The following is a 21,915-nucleotide window of genomic DNA, read 5'->3' on the forward strand; positions in this document are numbered from 1 at the left end:
AAAATGTAGTTAGCTGAGCCAGTTAATATAGATCCGTGATCTTAAGCTGTACTAGAATGCTGTGGTAGGCATCGTACGAAAGGGGTAGCCTGGTGATGCGACAAAAAGACCAGTTCCTGCTCTAGTGGGGGGGTGAAACATGCCAAGTAGGCAGAAAGGGGTGCAGCCCTTCCTGTGAATCTGTGGGCAATGTTGTAGTACGGTGGGCTATATGCTAAAGGGTAAGAGAGATAGAAGAGTAATGACTAACAGCACAGGTCGGAGCTAGTTGGTAAGTATTCCTTCTAAAAGACTGGGCGTGCAAGCAAGAAAGAAGTCACGACACCACAAACGACACCACAAACGCTGTTTTTGGGTTCTTGATTTCTTCCTTGTGACGTGGGCACGGAAACATGGAGTGTTCTGCGGAAACGACTGTCTACCTACCATAAAACAACATGCAACACACCTGCTTCGGGCAAGGCCAATTTCACAGACACGTGTGTGGTTCTCAAAAAAAAAAAAAAAATCTCGCTTCATGAAGTAAAACACCATTGGCATTTTAAGCCAATGGCATACAGCCTGTATAGCAGTGTGAAAACAGTGCAAGGAACAAAAGGGATGAAGACCCCCATTGGGCTCCAATCTAGTCTGTGGTACATGCACCCCACAAACTTACCCGACTGGGGACATTACTTGCATGATCAAAACATTAGAGAGAGTCTGAGTAACGACTGAAGGGGCCATATGGATGACGGTGTCACGAGTTGCAGCCACCTATGTCCATTCACGCTCCCTCTCTTTCCCTACTATGGGGAAAATGGTTGGTTTTGTAGCGAATGTTCTTATGAGATCACAACAAGGTCGATTCGGGCACTGTAGTTGTCTGCCGCCGCCGGTGTCTGTTATCGCTATAGCATGAAATAAGAAAGTAACTAAATAAAAAGCACCAAGGACAGAGTGGGAATGAAACCCGGGTCCTCTGTGCGGCAGCTAAGTTCTCTGCCACACTGCTACTCCAGTGGTTGTAACTGCGCTGCAGGCTTCATTTCGGGTAAAGAATCGCGTTAATATGCACAATAAAGAGTTTTAGAACAGTGAAGTAACAACCAGGTGTCACACAATGCGAATTGCATGAAAAATGGGTCATTGAATGCTCCAACCCATTACAAAAGCCTCGCAGGCACAGCATCAACAAAGTGCACACACTGCCTTAGAAGTGGGTAGCGGGCATCACGCTTTTCTGCAGAATGACAAATAATGGCCTTGTGGATGCTTCCCCACAACAGAAAAATTTTTATTCATGGCGTAGTGGGTACCATGCATTTATGGTTGTAGTAGTTGAGAGTGTTCAAAAAAACACACTAGAAAGGTCACTCTTCCAGCTTTCGTTGTCACTGTGCGGAGGCATTCCACGCAGGCCTGCTGGCTTTTTGTTGTAGCTTGCACTAAATCTTTTTTTGCTGAAGCGAGTACTATACCTAGTATTTTATAAAATACATAAACTCTAGAAAAGTGTAGGCTTATCGCACTGTTGTCTCATTTACACAGGCTTTATTTCAGTGATTCATCCTTCATACATTCACAGATTAAACCAGCTCAACGCCCCGCCACGGTGGTCTAGTGGCTAAGGTACTCGGCTGCTGACCCGCAGGTCGCGGGATCAAATCCCGGCTGTGGCGGCTGCATTTCCGATGGAGGCGGAAATGTTGTAGGCCCGTGTACTCAGATTTGGGTGCATGTTAAAGAACCCCAGGTGGTCGAAATTTCCGGAGCCCTCCACTACGGCGTCTCTCATAATCATATGGTGGTTTTGGGACGTTAAACCCCACAAATCAATCAATCAATTAAACCAGCTCATCGCATTTTTTCACGCCTGGGTCATGCCTACAAAATACAACTCATGCTTGCCCGTACTAACTTTCTTGGTAACTCACCATTGTTTTTTGAGATTTTTCATTGGAGTAAACTGCCACATGATGTTTCAACTGTGCGGGATCATGACACATTTGTTAGAAAATTAAAGGAGATGTGGAGTGTGGAACTGCAACATTTTATAGCTGTCTTTTGTTTAGTGCCAATATTACATGATTGCATACCTTGCATGATTGCATACCTTGCAAGGTATTGCATACCTTGCTTCATGCCTTACCGAGTGCTGTATTGCATTACTGTGTTTTCTTTGATGCAAACTTTTTGTCGTTTTTATACTTACCTTTTTATTTTTTTATGTTTTGTGCAAATATTTCTTTTGTGAATTAACCTTGCAGTATGGAAACAGCAACTACCCCCCCCCCCCTCTCTATTTAATGCCTACATGGGTCTTTAGGGTATATGAATAAATAAATAAATGTTGAATGCATGAACTTTTCACGCATACAGGTTTCATTAACAAGATATATGTTATGCGAGTGACATAAGATGCTTTAATTAAGATTAGTCATAATTGTTGGGGTTTAACATCTCAAAATCATGATTATCAGAGACGCTGTAGTGGAGGGCTCTGGATATTTTGGCCACCTGGAATTCTTTTAACGTGCACCTAAATCTGAGTGCACGGGCCTCCAATGAAGCCGCTGTGGCTGGGATTCGATTGCACGATCTGTAGGTCGGCATTCGAGCCCAATAACCACTAGACCTGCATGGCGGGTCTAAATTCAAGATTTCGGGAGAATATTGAGCACAGTTTGTAAAGATATGCTTCTATCTTCTAAAGAAAGAGTATAACAGAAACTACAAGATATGCAAAATGTTCTGCTATTTAATAGGCAAGTACCACCTCAGAAATTTTTTTTAAAGTTTCATTGAACTGCATGTCTCCTACAAATACCTTTCTGTAACCACTACCATTGAGCATGTCTTGAGGGGAAAGAGTGCCTCTATGTAAAGCGTAGCGTTACGTTGCATGTGTTGCAGTAAACTCGTGTGTCTTTTTGTTTGGTTTTCTAGTAGCACAGGCATTTCTTACACCAAGTTTTCGTCCCATCAAGCTGGCGCTATGGAGATGAGACGGCCTGAAGCAGAAAGCGAAGCTGACCAATCTTCTGGACTAGTTTGCATAGTTGTTTGCATAGGCCGCAAACATCCGGGAATGCTTGTATGTCTGATTTTTCAAAATGTGTGTGCTTGCCGCATCTGACAGTGGCCATGTTCGCTTTCTACTTAAACGATCGTGCAGCTTCGGAGTGCATTAAAAAATCATGGCCAAAATGAAAAATTGCAAACTGCCTATAAGAGAAAACTACAATTTCTTCCTTCATGATTATTGTTGAATCTGTCCGTGAACAATACATAATGTCTCGAAAGCAACCTGTGAAGCCAACGATAGCAGGCTATTGGTGCCCTATGGTCGTGTTACGGAAAGAGTTCAGCCACATGAAAATACGCTTATGGCTGTGTTCACCATTCATTTGGTTCGCAATGCCTGTGTACAGCCGCGGTCACGTCTGTGTATAGCGCGCAAGCAGCTCACCTTGCTCTGCGGTGTGACACCTTGCGGCCATTGCGTATTGTGACGTTGCGTGCACATGAGCATGCGCGGCCTTACAAACGTGCAGGCCTGCTCTGCATGGGTGACAACGTTGCTTTGGGAGGTGTGCTTGTTTAACCGAAGATCCTCGCTCGCTCAGGGCATTTTCGTTATATCTATTTCGTAGGATGAAGCGCATTTCCACTGATAACACACATGCTTGCATAAACGATGGACACTTTGTGGCCACTTTGATTCTGTGGCTGTCTAGATTTTTTTATGTAGCTGTTGGCATTATCATATCTTCATATGATCGCATGCCTCAAAACGGCTAGAACAGGTGCATCGTTGACGAAGGTGCATCTTATCAATCAAAACGCGCTTGGTCTTATGAAATAGATTTGACCAAAGCGCCTTGAGAGAGCACGAATCTTCTGCTAAACAAGCACACCTTCCACCGTTGTCACCTGTGTCAAGCATGCCTGCATGTCTGTAAGGCCGCGCATGCTCCTGTGCACGGTACATCGCAACCTGCAACGGTTGCAGGGTGTCGCGTCGCAGAGCAAGGCTGGCCACTTGGTGCTATACACAGCTGTTGCCGCAGCTGTACAGGCTTGTCCACCCTTAAGGCAAACACAGCTTAGTGTAGGCAAACAATGTGGAGTGTCAGCGCATCCGGCACAGCTCTACATAAGAGCGAAATGGTGTAAATGCACAGGGTGCTTCGCCTTGTCTGCTCCCATGATGGAGTGCAGTGCTCTTGCTTTGTTATGAGGTACTATAGCAAGAGCTATATTACATCCTTTTGGCCCTGCATCGCTTCGGTTTTTTGTGCCATTTGGACAGATGCATGGGTGCTTCGCAGTGTGTGGCCACACCAAGTCATGTTGATTCTGAGAGTGGACAAACTTGTACATGTAACAACACAAGCATCTTGAGTTTTTACTGTCAGTGGCCCTTTGACTCAAGTCCATTTGCATTTTTTTTGGTTCTGTAGCAATTTTTAGTAGTAACGTCATACTCATTAGTTTAAGTTTCTAACAAAGGGCTATTGTCACGTAAGCTAGTTAATTGAGAGACATTCCAAATGTTGTGGGAGGTACCAAAGTACATGATTTAAAAGCACTTAGTTATGTATGTAATGTTGAGAGGCAAAATTAAGGTATTCTGAGTAAACCCGGTTGTCACTATCCTGCCCAAGTGTTGACTGAGAATCGTTTGGTATTCAACATTATCACACAATTATACTTAAGGAAAGGTCCATCTCTGGCTTTATGTATGTAATGTTGAGAGGCAAAATTAAGGTATTTTATTTATTTATTTATTTATTCACAATACTGTAAGCCCTGTCGGGCTGTTACAGAGTGGGAACTACATCATACAATGACAATTCTAATTTACCAACAAAAGATTCAACTGTGTCTACATTCTCAAAGAAATCGGCGGCAAGACAGTTCCAGTCGACAATCGTTCTGACAAGAAAAGTGTTTTTAAATGTGTCAATTCTCGGTGTGTAGGGCATAATTACGTGTGGGTGGTTGGTTCTTGATGAGACTCTTCCTGGGGGACGCAAATAGAGAGAAGGGTGTAAATTGAGCTTGTTGTAAAGCTGATATAAAAACTTTCGTCGAGTGATTTTTCGGCGAATGGCAAGTTGAGGGAGTTTAACCTCAGTGAGCAGGGTTGTTATTGACTGCCTCCTCTCATAAACGGAAAAAATAAATCGCGCTGCTAGCCTCTGAACACGCTCCAGTTTATCTATTTGATATTGGTGATGCGGGTCCCAGATCACACTAGCGTATTCTAAGGTAGGCCGAACAATAGTTTTGTACGCCTGAAGTTTAACCTCAGGAGGAGCACCTCTTAATTTACGTCTCAGTAGTCCAAGTTTCTCTTGCGCTGATCCGCAGATATTGTCAATATGTGCATTCCAATTTAGTGTATCTGTAATTGTCATACCAAGATATTTCATTTGGGTGGATCCTTCGATTTGGTTAGTATTCACTGTATAGTCAAACATTAAAGGCGTTTTCTTGTTTGAGACTGTCATGCAGGCAGACTTCTTAGGGTTGATTTCCATATCCCATTTTGCACACCAATTGTGAATAATGTTTAAGGCATCATTTAAACAAGTTTGGTCAGAGACAGTCTTGACGCGTGTAAACAAAAGACAATCGTCGGCAAACAATCGCACTTCAATGTTGGGATGTACACCACTTGCAATGTCATTAATGTACAGCAGAAACAAAATTGGGCCTAAAACCGACCCTTGCGGCACACCAGAAGGAATGGGCAAAAAAGATGAATGTTCGCCGGCTATTTCCACAAAATGTTGACGATTCGTCAGGTAAGCTTGAGTCCACCTAATTATTTGTAAATTAACACCGTAACCATGTAATTTATTTAGAAGTTTCGCATGACATACCTGTCGAAAGCCTTTGATTAATCTAATGAAATAACATCTATTTGTTCTTTCGAATTCATAGCTGCAGCAAAGTGATGAATGGTTTCAAATAACTGTGTCACAGTTGAAAGGCGTCGGCGAAAACCATGTTGTTTGTTGTAAAAGAGGTTGTTATTTTCAAAGTACGCAACAAGATGTTTACCAATTATATGCTCTAAAAGTTTACACACTGTACATGTAATAGAAATGGGGCGATAGTTTTCAACCATCAGCTTGCCTCCAACTTTGGGCACAGGCACAACCCTTGCTAGCAGCCAATCACTCGGTACAACACCAGTTTCCAATGAGGAGGCAAAAATTTTGACTAAAAATAATGCAACCCATTCGCAATAGCGCTTTAAAAACTCGTTCGGTATTTTATCAGGCCCTGAAGACTTCTTGACATCTAATTTTAAAAGCATTTCAATTATACCTTCCTTATAGATAACAATGTCATCTTCACAATGGCTACCATGTTCTTGACTTATCGAGGCCATGTCCGTCGGGCTAGTATATGTACTGTTAAAGAAATTGTTAAAAGCTTCAGCAACTGAAACTGGATCACTGCAAATGTTTCCATTTAAAAGTACACTGGTTGTAGCCGGCTTTGACCCAACCAAGTATCTCCAGAACTTCTGAGGTGAATTTTTCAAATAATCAGCCAACCTTGTTGAAACAAAATGCTTTTTAGCAGTTTTTAACTCCTTCCACACGTCGGTACTAAGCGTAGCGATGGCAACGGGGTTTCTCGGTCTTTTTTGTCGTGCCCGGCGCAGTCGTCGTTTCAAATGAATTATATGTCGATTAACCCACGGGTTTGTTTTTTGTAAGCATTTCTTTCTTTTCGGCACAAAACGAGATAAGCATTCACTCACAGTAAGTGTAAAGTATTCCCAAAGTTCATGAACGTTATTTCCTCTGGGCATCTTATCAAGAGCAGTTTCTAGTAGATCAAGAATGGATGTGTCATCAGCGCGTTTGAAATTGTAAACCTTCACGATCGGATTTTTTACTACGCCCTTATTCGCAATTTGAACCGTGGCCACGACAATCTTATGGTCAGAGATCCCTTCCTCAATTTCGACTGTGTAATGAAACGTTTCCTCTGACAAAAATACGAGGTCCAGCAAACTCTGGCACTGTCCTTGTATTCGCGTGGGGCTGTCAACTACCTGAATAAGACTGTGTGTTGCCATAGTTTCCAATATGCATTCCGCGTGAGGCTTCTCTAAGGGCCCAGGAATGCGCGCCTCCCAATCTATTCCAGCCAAGTTGAAATCCCCAACCATAATTATCCAGCTTTTGGTACTAGTTAGGGCTGTTAAGTGATCATCTATTTTTTGAATGAATTCGACCGGGCTTCCCGGGGGTCTATAAATAACGCCAATTATTACAGCTATTTCGTCAAGAAATATCTTGCACCAAACACTTTCGTGGTCATCTAAAAGGGGTAACTGCTCATACTTGATGGAACCTTTAATCAGCAATGCCACACCACCCCCTCTCGTTGCCCTATCTTTACGGATTACGCTGTATGAACTGGGAAATACTTCGTCATTCGTAATGTCTTCGTTTAACCATGTCTCAGTTATGGCAATTAAATGTGGATCATGCTGTAACGATACGCACTCCAATTCTTCAAGCTTGTTTACGACACTTCGGGTGTTTATGTTTAGTAGCTTAATTCCATTGCTCGCCTGCTGTCAGTCCCGATCCCGCGAAGCAGTTCCATTATTACTGCGAATTCTGGCCCGAGCATTCGACTGCTTGTCCCACGTGTACATTGTACCATTAATATCGAGCTTGCCGTGAACAAGCTTGACTTTCGCTCCATCTTTCTTGTCTTTTTGGGCTGATTGCCAAAGTAACCTCCTTTTTTCAAGAGTTTCCTGTGAGTAATCATGGGATATACTGATCTCTGATCCTTTCAATTTTAGATAGGTATTCTGAGTAAACCCGGTTGTCACTATCCTGCCCAAGTGTTGACTGAGAATCGTTTGGTATTCAACATTATCACACAATTATACTTAAGGAAAGGTCCATCTCTGGCTTGCTATTCTCTCACTGATATGCAACTTCTTTGAAAAGTGATTGCTTCTTTCTTTGATTACAGTAGCCGTAAACCAGAGAAATGTTTCATTTATGGGTTGGCCGGTGTGGTTTGGCATCGTGGATACTCAGGATGTTTCAGTGGACCATCACAAAGGCCATGAGAGAATGAGTGGCAAGGCCACCAAACACATCAATCTGCCAGCACATCCTATCTTCTGAGCCACATTGGACAGCTTGGACCTATTTGGCAGTAGCGGCGCTATTGTGCCTTGCAAACCATGAAGTTGACTCTGTGGAGGACCAGAATGGGGGAACTCGCAGTCAATTACCATGACTTATGGTGAACTGTTCTGCCTCACTTGTGCAAAAGACTGCAGTCTCGTGTCAAACGATTCACCCCGTTTTTCAAGGACAAGATTTGCGAAGCCTCTTTTAATATCGTAGGCAAACCATGGTGCCTCGCTTGGGCAGACTGTATGGAATAGAATCACTCACAACGCAGTGGATGAAGCATCGAACCGAATGTCGAATATAGTTGAGACTATGCTGGCTCATCGTTAACCCGGCTCGCTTCGCAGAGCTGTATTTTCTTAAAAGTGGCAGAACCATAGCTGTGTTTGCATACAGACTCTGCTTATCAAACGTTCTTGTGAGATCACAACAGGCACTTCATAAGGTAGCAGTGGCACTAAAGAGGTCACAAATATCTTGCCTGTCAGTATTTCACCACACCAGCCATTCTCAAAAGGACCGCAAAGCTCACAATCGCAACTGTTCCAACTTTAGCAGTGGGTTTTGGGGTTTTAACATGTAGTCTGCTTGCTCATTAATCTGTCTTAATGCTGATGTATGGTTTTGAATGGCACTCATCAAACAATTTTGTGCTCTTGGATTTATGAACAGTGCAATTCCTCATGGCAGGTAGTGCTGGTGCAGCTACCAGGTATGTGAAGTACTACTGCCTTGCAGGTGTTGAGGCGGGGCAAGCACGTACTGCCACATCTGGGCCGCTTTTGCCTGGTGAGCACCTTTCTGGAAGATGGCTGCCGAATGTGGTACCAGTGGGGCGATCAGCGGGACTACATGAACCATTCGTGGGGTTGCGGTTGGTTCCTGGCCTCCCTGTTTGTGCTGATCAACCTGGTTGGGCAGCTAGGGGGCTCCATCGCAGTGCTGGCACGCTTCTATGTCGTGCCATCCTGCGGTCTGCTCTTTTTCATCGTCGTGCTACAGGTGGGCTGTCAGCTGCATAACCTACTAACTTAGTGCATGGAACATCGTCTAGACATCTAGCTGCTGGCTATGAATATTTTCAATGTCTTTAGCACTATATTGTGGCTAACAATGTGAGCACCCGTCATCATTCTTAAAGGGCCCTGCGACATTTTTTGAGCATGTATTTTTAATCGGTTCTTCTGATGCTGTAGAACACGCCGATATCGTTGCGCACATGGCAACGCCAAAAATCGACGATTTTATAATTTTAATTGACTGGAAAAACTACCGCAATTTAAGACTATAGCGATATACATAGGCTATTTTTGTCATAGGAAGTGACATCGTGTGATGTGACGTGATGACAAACACCATTCGCTTTTGATTGGCTTGACGCGAGTAATAGCGTGCAAAATTCATATGGTGGTAGCTAGGCCATATGAGTGAATGCTAAAAATGACATAAACCTTTTTTATACTTTCTCGAAAATAAATCATTCCTGTTTCTAAATAGTGTATTTTCAGAAGAACGAAGGCAGCACTTAGCCTGCAAACGAGGCTATGGTACTCCAGCAACTAAATATAGAAGCGCATGTCGCATTTTTAGCGAGCCAAAAATGCGACAGTTGGTGGGCGCCTGCATTGCTGTAGAACACATTTTGCATGCAAGCTGACAAGTGACCCCGCTCTAAGCGTATGTGTGTGCTTTACACAGTGTGACCGTGGAAGCGTCTGCTACCCGACGCACATGGTTGGTAGTAACCATACTAACGACGCTGTCAAAAAGAGCAGTAGTGAGGTATTGTGTGAAGGTCACAATGAGGGGACCTTTCCAGAATGTCTTCGTGCGCGCTGTGATTGGAAGCGGTCTTTGACTTCAGCTGGCAAGGGAAATACAAAAAAGAACTTTTCTTGTCGTCGACTGTTCAAGTTTTGAACTTTGAAGATTCATAACTTCACTTTACATGCACCAATTTCCATTATTCTTGTTGCATTCGTCTCGGTAATCATTGCTACACGCGGTTCACTGCTAAATAAAGCTGTCCCAAAAGTGTCGCAGGGCCCCTTTAGAGGCTTTTTGGAGTGGCCACTCGGATTTGGCTGATGACGTTGTGCAGCAGGATTCTCGGGACTAGTACCACTGTTTCTTGAGATTGTCTCATGGTTTGTTGTTCAGTAAAACCTCATTCATTTGAACTCTGCTATTTAGAAATGCCGCTTAATTCAAAGTATTTCTGCAGTCTCATGTCTTGCAATGTAAGTCTGTGTGGAGGATTTGAAGCGGCAGTCAGCACCAGTCCGATCAATTCGAAAACTTTGGCTGCAGTGTGCCAATTCCCGATCTTGTTATGTCGCAAAATCGTGGGAATGACAGCTCTTAAGATCCACTAGGCAATTTACTGTAGTGATAATAATGAGTAGAAGCTGAAGCAGACCAACCTTGATACTTCAAGCATGAAAAATAAAATTGTAAATAAATAAAAAAAAATCTGTCGTGTGATCAACTGAAATGCGCACCTGCGAAAAACAAGATGTGCTACACTGCAACACAGCGGTGATGCTCGGGCAGCATGTCGCATGCTTCTCGCAACGTCAGCGCGTCATGATTTACCCATTCATTCTGGCAATATAAAGAAATTGATAAAAGGACAGTCTGGCACGATTCGCAATGAATGTGAACCTCCGAGTGCCGTTTGCTGAAGCAATTTTCTCACTCGCACTGCTTACAGAGTTCTTGCCTGCAATACCCACTTCGAAAATTCGGTTCGAAAGCTTCAGTGATCATGTTTTCCAGGCAAAACACATCGGAGCTTTTGTTACTTTGTCTACTATTAAATTCTTCATTTTACTAGAAAGAACGGGCAAATGGTCGCATCGTGACGTACTCACGCAGCGAAGAGCAGGCGACATGCTGCCCGCGTGTCACTACTGTGTTGCAGTGAAGATGTCTTGTTTTTCACAGGCGCACATTTCAGTTGATCATGACTTTTTTTTGGTGGCTAGCGAGGCCCGGCGTTCCCTCTTATTTGCGGCAGAATTGTGACCTGGTATTGCTGGAAAACATAACCCTTAGAGCTGCAGACTAGCCTTGGAGCTGCAGACAACAAACGACCAGCCCTGATTATTTTGAATAATTTCACGTTTCTTGCATTCCACTTTTTGTCATCATCATCATCATCATCATCATCAGCCTGACTATGTACGTCCACTGCAGGACAAAAGCTTTTCCCGTGTTCCCCCCAGTTAACTCAGTTCTGTGCTTGCTGCTGCCAATTTATACCCACAAACTTCTTAATCTCATCTGCCCACCTAACCTTCTGTCTCCCCCTAACCCGCTGGCATTCTTTGGGAATCCAGTTAGTTACCCTTAATGACCAGCGGTTATCCTGTCTATGCGCTACATGCCCGGCCCATGTCCATGTTTTCTTCTTGATTTCAACTATGATGTCCTTAACCCCTGTTTGTTCCCTAATCCACTCTGCTCTCTTCCTGTCTCTTAAGGTTACACCTACCATTTTTATTTCCATTGCTCGCTGCATCATCCTCAATTTAAGCTGAACCGTTTTTGTAAGTCTCCAGGTTTCTGCTCCGTAGCTAAGTGCTGGCAAGATACAGCTGTTGTATATCTTTCTCTTGAGGGATAGTGGCAATCTACCTGTCATGACTTGAGAGTGCTTGTCAAATGTGCTTCACCCACTTTTGTATGTTCTGTCAATTAGATAATCTGCTTAATTCAAAGATTTCTCACGGTCCCAGTGACTTTGAATTAATGAGGTTTTACTGTGTTCTCAGAGTTAGTCAATAATGACATAATAGAAAGCCCCTAGTGCCTTCTAGCAACTTTTACAAGTCCTTGAGCAGTGAGGAATCTACATTTTCGTACTGTCTAGAATTAAGTTTTTCTTTGATAAGACTTGGTGCTTCGGCTAGTGTGGGCACTATTGCTTAACACTTTTCCTGCCCTCGACCAAACTACAGTCGAATCTCGATAATTCGAACTCAAAGGGGCCCGAAAATTTGTTCGAATTAACAGAAGTTGGAATTAATGAAAGCTAAATAAACGGAGGGCTCTCCATGCAGTGGCGCATGTGCATTGAGCTAACACTCGAAGGGGAAGTTTCAGAAGACTTACATTTACTCACAAATCACAGGACATCCGTTATAATTGAAGTAATTGGTGATGGGTGTGTGCACACGCTTGTCTTGCAGCGAGTCAATCAATTTCACACACAGCTTGCAAAGCATTTCTACTTAGGCTTCATCATTCTCCTGGAAAGAGAAGTTGCGCACGGAAATGTCCAGCACCGACACTTTCTAAAGACGACGACAACAAAGACTGCGTAGCAGAGCCTTCCTCTCTCCCCTACGCAGCCGCAGCATGGCCAGCACGTAACGAGGAAGGAGGAGCATCTCCGCGCGGAGAGAAGCAGATCGGCATTTGAGAAAAAACCAACACTCCACGGCAGCTTTTTTTTTTTTCTTGCTTTCTTCACGCGTGGCGTTGAAAGGAGAAGGGTTACTGGCAGGGACGGGAAAAGGGAAAGCGTGGCGCCAATGCGTGAGAGACCCCCCTTCTCTCAAGGCGCAGAGCCGTGCTTCCGCAAGGGGCAAGGGCTGCAGAAGATAGTGCCTTTTTCCTTTCCTTCAACAACACATTAATTCAACCCAGCGACAGCTTTATTTCTTTTCCTCTCTCTGTTCGCGCACGGTGTTAGAAGGAGTAGGGTCTTTACGTGGCAGGAAGAAAAAAGGGAGAAGTGTGACACGGGCGCTTCGCAGATCGGCATTTGAGAGAGAGCAAACGTTCCACCGCAGTCTTTTCTTTCCTTTTTATTTCCTTCGCGCAGCATTGTGGTGTGGCAGGTGCCGCCCCAAGATTGGGCGGGGTGCTGAGAGCATTTTCGGAGCGCAGTATGTTCGAATTAATCGTCGCAAGTGTTTGCGGGTTTCAATTACCAGGCGTTTTCGCCCATTGGAATACACATAGTTTTGACGGGACTTCATCATGAGTTCGAATTAACCAGAAGTTCGAATTAAGCGTGTTCGAAATGAAATTCGACTGTATTACTCACCCGGACTTGCTTGGACGACTTGCGGCTCAATGTGAGCAAGTCTAAGTGAGTTGACTCATGAGCCCATTAGCCTAGAATTAGCTTGTTCGACTATGGTGTGAATGCTCTTCAAAACCAATATATCTTATGTAATCAGTGCTCCTCTTGGTGCTTTTTGATATGGTACATTGCAATATGAGTTATGAGTGGTTGCAAATGGTTAAGGACATATTTCTTGAAGGAGGTGACAATACAAAATATATTTATCAAGCGCTTTCCTGGAAATGTCAGTGGGCGGGGGGGCGGGGTCAAGGTACTATATTTGCACGATTGTAGGCCGACCATTTTTTTTTTTTTTCAAATTTGACCATCCAATGTCGGGAGGTCGACATATAATCGAAAACGAGTTTCGGTTGTGAAGTTTTTCTGAAAGTGATCTCCAGGTATTTCCGCAAAGCTAGCTTTTCTGAACAACTTTTAAGTAGTGCCGTGAAGCCATCTTTGCACTTTGGTGGTTTAACAATGTGTCAAAAAATTTTAAATAAAATGTGCTTGTGCTCCTCTCTTTTTTACGCCGTGCCGTTTTCAAGGGTCGACCTACATTCGAGTCGACTTACAATCGTGTAAATATGGTACTCCCTTATGTAATTCACGCCTCTGATCACTAAATATTAAAATGGTGTAGGAACGATACTGCTTTAGAATACTTGTGAGTAGATTTGAGTGTAAACATGAATTTAGGTAAAGCTGATAGTAATGCTCCAGATGAGTAGATAGGATCATAGGTCGGCAAAAATAAGTATAACTTGGTCAGACTCACTCAAGAAATGTATACAGTAAAACCTAATAATTGAACTGTGTTGATTTGAAATCTCACCTAATTTGAAATATTTCTGTTCTGTACTTTGCAATGTAAGTCTGAGTGGATGATTTGAAGTGGTGGTCACCAGTAGTCCGGTTCATTTGAAAACTTTGGGCACGATTTGCTTATTTCTTATTCTGATGTCGCCCGCACCTTGCGGGATCGAATCCTGGCTGCGGCGGCTGCATTTTTGATGGAGGTGAAAATGCTGTAGGCCTGTGTGCTCATATTTGGGTGCAGGTTAAAGAAACCAATGTGGTCTAAATTTCCGGAGCGCTCCACTACGGTGTCTCCCATAATCATATGGTGGTTTTGGGATGTTAAACCTCGCATATCAATCAATAATCGATCTTGATTTTGCCACAAATCTGCGGAAACGATGGCTTGTTAAGTGCTACAAGGCAATGCAACATAGTGACACTAATAAGTGGCAGCTGAAGCACCCCAGCCTTGCTACTCACAGTGCTAAAAAAAAAAAAAAAAAATCGGTCCCGTAATTAATTGAAATGTGTGCCTGTGGAAAGCGAAACTTTCTTCACTGCAGCATAGCTGTGACATGCAGGCAACATATTGCATACTTTTGGCAACGTGAGCGCTTGATGATTTAGTTATTCCTTCTGAAATGAAGAAATTAATCAAGGGGTAGTCTGACTGAATTCGCGATGTATGTGAACAGTCGACTGACAATCGCTTCAGCAACTCTCGCTGCTGCCAGAATTCTCGGTTGCAACGCCTACTTCGAAAACTGAGTTCGAAAGCTTCAATGGTCATGACTTCCAGCCAAGACACACTGCGAATTTCTTCACACTGGCCTTTATTAAATTATTTGTATTACCAGAAAAAATGGGCGAATGGTCACATTATGACGGGCTGTCGCAGCGAGAAACAGACAGTTTGCTACCCACGTGTCACTGCTGATTTGCAGTGAAGATGTCTTGTCTTTCGTAGGTGAACATTTCAGTTGATCACGACAGCTTTGTTTTTTGGTGGCAGCTGGAAGGCATGCCATTCCTTCATGTCTGGAGCGAAGTCGGAACCAGGTATTTTTGGAAAACGTTACCCTTGGAGCTGCCATTTAGCCAGCACAGCAGACGACCAGCCCTGATTACTTCAAATAATTCCAAGTTCCTTGCATCCCACTTTTGTATGTTTCATTAATTTGAAAATCTGCTTAATTCAAAGATTTCTCATGGCTCCAGTGCCTTTGAAATAACGAGGTTTTACTGTACTGTGCTTTGGACTCATTCTCACGCAGACGTGCCAAAATTTTCCTGAGCTGGACCTGTTCGAGCTCAAATATGAAAATTTTGTTTGACCGCACTCACTCTGACTCAAACCCCCCAAAATATTACTTACCCGGACTCACTCAGACTTAGACTCATGGCTCGATCTGAGTCTGAGCGAGTCCGAGTGAGTTGTTGATTGTTGAGTGTGTTCGCCGACCTGTAATTTACACACACTGCGGTGGGCTAAGCTAGGGCAAATTTTTTCACCACTTTCAGAGCCAAATTAAAAATGCGATTCCTTGCACGTGCGATAAAAGCATGTCTGCTACCGAACAGAATCAGAAACAAATATTCTAGGTGGTAGAAAGTTTTATTAAGGGGAAACACTGGTCTTAAAAGGCCGGAAATCATGAAACAAACGACTCTTTGAAGTTGACTTTTTCGGAATCTGCAATTATTTTTGCACTTATCTCAGAAGTTTCAAGCTTCTCGCGTCATTATTTCTGGCACAAAATCAATTTATAACACCCCTGTGAGATGAATCTGAGCACCAATCGACGCTAAAGTCACGCTTTTTCCACGCCGAACCGTTGCCGTTATACACGAGCTATCGTGATCATCTTGGTCTCGTTTGGAAGGGTCATTCTTCACCTTCAATTTCCCGCCACCAGTAGCTCGCCTTGATCATTGGTTTTTCAGCAAAAACGCGTCATCGAAAAGCACTACCGCGCGATTCTACTGGCTGCTTGGGGCAAGTGACAAAACCTAGGCTCCCCATTGGCCAAGTGATGTTTCCGGCGTCTGCTTCTTCATCGTGACGCGCATGGACATGAGCCATTTTGTCATGGTGCTGTCGACTGCCTGCCGTAGTAAAGTAGTTCCTCGCCTCACTTATTTTTGAAGCGCGTGTGGCAATCGTTCGTTCGCTGTGAACGTCAGAAAGAGCCCCGCTATTACTCATGACAGGGAGGATAGCAAACTTGCGGCATTCAACGGCGGTCACCGGTCTAGGCCTAACTCACGTACAAGCCCGTCGTTTGTCGACGTCGCTGAAAGCGGCAACGTTTTGGAGCTTCAGTTACAGGACGGCAAGTAAAAAAGCAGAAGTGAAGCTACGAGAGATAACAATCTTTGCAATGGTGGAAGGAAGCACAATCTTATCGCTAAACGCGCCGATGCCGCGGGCTCCCCCCGTCTGACGTGAAGTGCGTGACGGGTCGTCAGAGTGGAGTTCGCAGCGCATCGGCAAACAACAGAAAATCAATTCGTTTACGGTGAACGTGCTCGCCGCCCGCACATTGAAGGCTACTGGCAACAGGTAGAGTGCTTGTAACGATGTGTCCGCACCGATGAATATATTGCGCCGCAGCCTCCACACGAAAATGTGGCAATCTGAAAAGGAAACTAACACCTCGCTGCTCTTGGAGCCTTGAAATTGATGAGCGAGTGCACGAGTTCAGTCTGCGACATCAACAACTCAATCTGGACAATTTGGAAAACCGCTGTATTACACGATGGATCGCGGATTCTGCGCGCACATTCGTCGCACATAGGCGTCACCGAACAGATAAGCAGCCTAGTCGGTAGACGAGCACACCGCGACCGCATCAGCTCGCAAGTGTGCCTCTGCGGAAAACATGCAGCGGGCATTGAAAAAACGCCATTCAGGTGACACAAAGCAGAGGGACTACATGCCTGGTGTCATCCCGGCTGCGGCGGCTGCATTTCCGATGGAGGCGGAAATGTTGTAGGCCCGTGTGCTCAGATTTGGGTGCACGTTAAAGAACCCCAGGTGGTCAAAATTTCCGGAGTCCTCCACTACGGCGTCTCTCATAATCATATGGTGGTTTTGGGACGTTAAACCCCACAAATCAATCAATCATTACATGCCTGGTGCCTACTGAGAAAGCTGAATTAGCAAATCATTGTAAATAAACATTGCTTTTCCATGCTGCCCAATATGGACTTGTGGTGTTTTTGCATGATTTCTCAGGATTCAAATTTTGCTGCAGTTGCAAACTTGTCTAAAAGATATTTCTGCCTTCAAAGCACTTAGGACTGTCATTTTTGTTGTGACATGTAGCTGTATTTTTAGTTTACATAATGGTAAGTGTGAATTTTTGATTGACACCTTCAAAAAATTTAATTTTTGCCAGAAATTGGAGCATAAAGTGGGTGTGTCTGCGCTACTGAAATGCAAGGTGCGACAAACTTTGGTAAAATTATCAAATAAAAAAAAAAGCACTCCTACCATTGTTTAGCTCATGTTCATTAGTACACAGGCATGTGCCAATAGTAGCTCTGCAATAAAAATTTCTTGTGACATTATACAGACATACAATAGGCAGTTAATTTTAGTATATCTCAAAAACTAATTAGTTTAAGGAACAGTAATTATGTTTTTGAAATCATCATCAAAAACTCAATCACACTGTGAATTTTCTTTATAAACACATGAACATATCTGGCATTTCGTCTTAAGTACAGTGTCCCCCCTTAATCTACCACTGGTGTTAGTCAAGTACCTTTGGAGCTGCATAGTTCCTAGTGATGATTTCAGCGATAGTGATCGTAGTTCTGTTGTTTCATGCGTAGCACTTGAACCAAACCGCAGTTTTGTTTTCAGTCTTTGTGCACTTGTCCGAGGGCGTGTTTTAAGAACTGGGTCATTTGCTATGATTGCATCTACCGTGGCTTTGTCCAAAGTGGTTTATGGCAGAATGTAGTTCTGCTTGGACTAGTTGTGTGCTGGCTGTGCGTGTGGCTTCAGGGCACCGGCGTTTTCATTCACGATCGTAAGACTAGCAATGGCGTACAGTTGCAGGGAAATGTCAGAAACTTGGCAGCAGTCCTTGGATAACGATTGTCTGCGGCCTGCAAATGCATTAAAATGTGCCTGCTGCACCATGGTAGATAGATGATCCATCGTCAAGTATCTCAGTGGTGAAAAGTTTATCGGGATGTGTGTGCAGTAGCAGAAAGGTGTCTCAGACACTTAGTTCTTGCGATGTGGTTGTACTGCTTTAGAAGTTGTTGGTCAATGAGATATAAGAAAATGTGTTGGTGGACCAGCTAGCTGCATTCGCCAACGAGAATACCGCCACTACATCAGTAGCTATCCATGCGCTTGACTTAGACGAAAGCTCAGAGCTTATCGGCAGAGCACATGGGATATACCCACAAAAAATAAACTACATGTTGCCAAGCCGCAGCTTGGTAACTGGCTGCCAGTATCAATGTTACACCACACTGAAGTTAGACTTGTGAGGATAAGAATCGGATACACTTACAGTACGCATTCATACCTTCTGTATGGTGGTAATGCAACCATCTGCTAGAAGTTTGGCGAACCACTGACCGTGTTTCATGTTTTAATACAATGCAGTAAACTTTACTCTATCAGGAAAAAGCATTCCCCATTGCTGTGCAGAGAGCGGATTCCTTTTCATCCAGCGATATTCATTGCTAAAGATCCACTTTTTAAACTTGATTCGCTGTTCCATTTTTAAATGATATCCATTAGTTTCACATTATCAACCCTGGTTATCCGCAGCACAACCTCTGAACAGAGGTCGCTGCTGCGGTAGCTACATTACAGAAAGCACTGGCCTCCCTGCTTTTGAGTACCAAGGCTCTGAGAAACCACCTGTGTGTGGCATTGTTCATCTCTTCATAATTTTATTATCACAACAGCATAGGTGCAACAGCTGCGCTAATTGTGCCAATTTGATACAATTCCTCATTCTTTCACCAAGCTTTGCCAAAACAATGAAATTTGTTGAAGTTGTGCCACGTTCCGGCAAAATGCCCGACCAGCTTTGAGGTTTTTTCAGTTGCGCTAATTTCAGCTAGAAACGGCGGCCACGTTGGCTGATCTTCTTGCAGTTTGTGTGATCAATCAATCCAAGCGCGCACCCACCCGAGCTAACGGGTGAGTTTCGGCTCCCTCCCACGCCTAGCCGTGCGTGGCTTTGCCGTGTCCGGGGAAAAGGGGATCCTGGGGGTTGAGCCAATGCTGGGTGATTGGACCTTTAAGGCCCCCCGGCAGAGGCAACACATTCCTTTGGCCCCGGCTTCACGTAGACGGCACCCCTGGGCTGACCCACCCAGGGGAAATCGGCAGTCGCCTTTTCCTTTCTCTCTCTCCCTACATCTTCGTCTTTATCTCTCACTATTTATCTGTCCTGTCTTCTACTCTCTTCCGTTTACTTCCAAACTTCCTGGCGGCTAGGGTTAACCCTGTGCAAATAGCCTACCTTGGTCTAGGCGCATTGGGTTATAGTGGCGTTGTACGGCTGGCGTCTGCAGGTTTCAGCACCCGCAAACTTGTAGCGTCCCCTCGTTGGGCTCCATGGTGGGTTGCCGCCAACGCTGCTGAACAAAAGTAAGACAGGCATGCATAGAGCATTCCCCCTACTGTCTGATCGTACCGGCTTAAAGCGGGTACGCACCGATGATATAAATTTTTTCAACCAGCCAAAAGAAACATATCCTCACTTTCATGTTATCCACTGTCAAAAAACTGAAAAGAAAGCCAGGAATGTCTCTCCTTTCCTAGTTTCTAGATGTCTTACCGAAACTCTTGGCACAGGATACAAGGTAACCAAAATGGCTAGTGGAGACCTTCTCCTTGAAATCCGTGACAAAGAACAATTTGAAAAGCTAGACCGTCTTTCAGATTTCGGTGGCATACCAATAACCATAACACCACATAGATCAATGAACACAACTCGCGGAGTGGTATCTGACACGGACTTAATTGACTTGACGGAGACTGAACTTTTGGAGGGGTGGAAGAGCCAAAATGTCACTAATGTACGGAGAATCATCATCAGAAGAGATAATAAGGAAACACAGACAAAACACCTAATACTCACGTTTGCATCCAGTAAACTACCGGAATCTATTCAAACAGGGCACACGAAGACATCTATCGGGCCGTACATACCAAACCCTCGTCGTTGCTTCCAATGCCAGAGGTATGGCCATGGCTCTAAAACCTGTCGTGGTCGCCAGACTTGTGCACAATGTGGAGTCCTAGGCCACGTGTCTGAGAACTGCAAACAACCACCACACTGTGTAAACTGCGAAGGAAATCATGCCGCATATTCACGCTCCTGCACATACTGGAAAAAAGAAAAAGAAATAATTACGTTGAAGGTGAAGGAGAACATTACATTTAAGGAAGCACGGCGAAGAGTCGCTCCATTCTATGGACCTACATACGCTGATGCGGCGCGTCAGGGGGCACCGCTGCACCAGCCCTCGCCACTCCTTCGGCCCACGCATACCGAGCCGGTGGTTGTGGCACCTGCCCCCAAGGCGGCTGTAGCCCAGGCTACACCGCCTACTCGCAAACAGAGACCGGAGACTCCAGAGTCCTCCGGTCTCAAGGCCTCACCTCACCAGGCGAGGCCCGAAATTCGAACTAACAGCCCGCACGTGCGGGCATCCAGTGCCGCCGAGGAGGCAATGGATACGTCGGTACCCTTGGTGCCGAAAGAGCGGCGTGGCTCCTTGGAGCGCGCCAAGAAAACAAAAAAGCAGATAACAGGGCCTGGTGACGGCCCTGTTAAGTGAACTCAAACTCCCTGTCTAAACAGCCACTCGCTTTTCATACACACAGCACTATTTTACATTCACCATGAACACTCAAATTATACAATGGAACGTCAGGGGCCTTCTCAGAAACCTTGACGACATTCAAGAACTCTTACACGAACACTCACCAAAAGTGCTGTGTGTACAAGAAACACACCTTAATTCAAAACACACAAATTTTCTTCGTAAATACATTTTTTTTTTCTGAAAGGACCGTGTTGATGCCATGACATCATCCGGAGGTGTTGCCATCATAGTGAATCAAGGAATTGCATGCACACACAACTCCAAACATCCCTTGAGGCAGTGGCTGTTTGAGCAGTTCTTTTTGATAAACTGATCACAATCTGCACTATTTACATTCCTCCTAGCTATCAGCTGCAAAAACGTGATTTACACTCTCTAATTCATGAACTTCCGGAGCCTTATGTTCTCCTTGGAGACTTTAATGCGCATAGCAGGCTATGGGGTGACTCTCGGTATGACGCGCGAGGTCGACTGATCGAACAGTTCCTTCTCTCGTCGAGTGCGTGTCTCCTAAATCGAAAAGAACCAACCTATTATAATCTCGCTAATAACACCTACTCCTTCATAGACCTAAGCATAGTATCTCCATCTCTTGTGCCTCTACTCCAGTGGAAAGTCGTCAGTAATCTGTACGGAAGTGACTACTTCCCCGTAGTTTTGAGCACAACTACAGTAACTGAGTGCCCACCACGTCTTCCCAAGTGGCTCATAAATAGAGCCGACTGGGAACACTTTTATACCATCGCTCGTCTAGGTTGGAATGACATATGTACTTTGAACATTGATGTTGCTGTCAACTACTTCACAGCGTTTTTGATTGATGCTGCAACAAAATGCATCCCACAAACAAATGGACACCCTGGAAAACGGCGTGTGCCATGGTGGAACTCTGAATGCCTAAACGCGTGCAAACAGCAAAACAGAGCTTGGAGGCTGCTTCGGAACTCACAGACAGCCGAAAATCTTGACACCTTCAAGAAAATAAAGTCT

At 44.4% G+C, this 21,915-nt stretch overlaps 1 protein-coding gene across 1 annotated transcript in view; it reads left to right on the plus strand.

Annotated features, from left to right (window-relative positions):
- Surf4 (Surfeit locus protein 4) overlaps positions 1-21,915 on the plus strand; it is a 100,205-nt gene that overhangs the window by 12,432 nt on the left and 65,858 nt on the right. The window contains exon 2 of the mRNA XM_037413148.2: positions 8,913-9,176. Coding sequence (XP_037269045.1) covers positions 8,913-9,176 — 264 coding nt within the window. The remainder of the gene's footprint in view (positions 1-8,912; positions 9,177-21,915) is intronic.

Source organism: Rhipicephalus microplus, chromosome X (assembly GCF_043290135.1).
Source record: "Rhipicephalus microplus isolate Deutch F79 chromosome X, USDA_Rmic, whole genome shotgun sequence".
Lineage (NCBI taxonomy): Eukaryota > Metazoa > Arthropoda > Arachnida > Ixodida > Ixodidae > Rhipicephalus > Rhipicephalus microplus.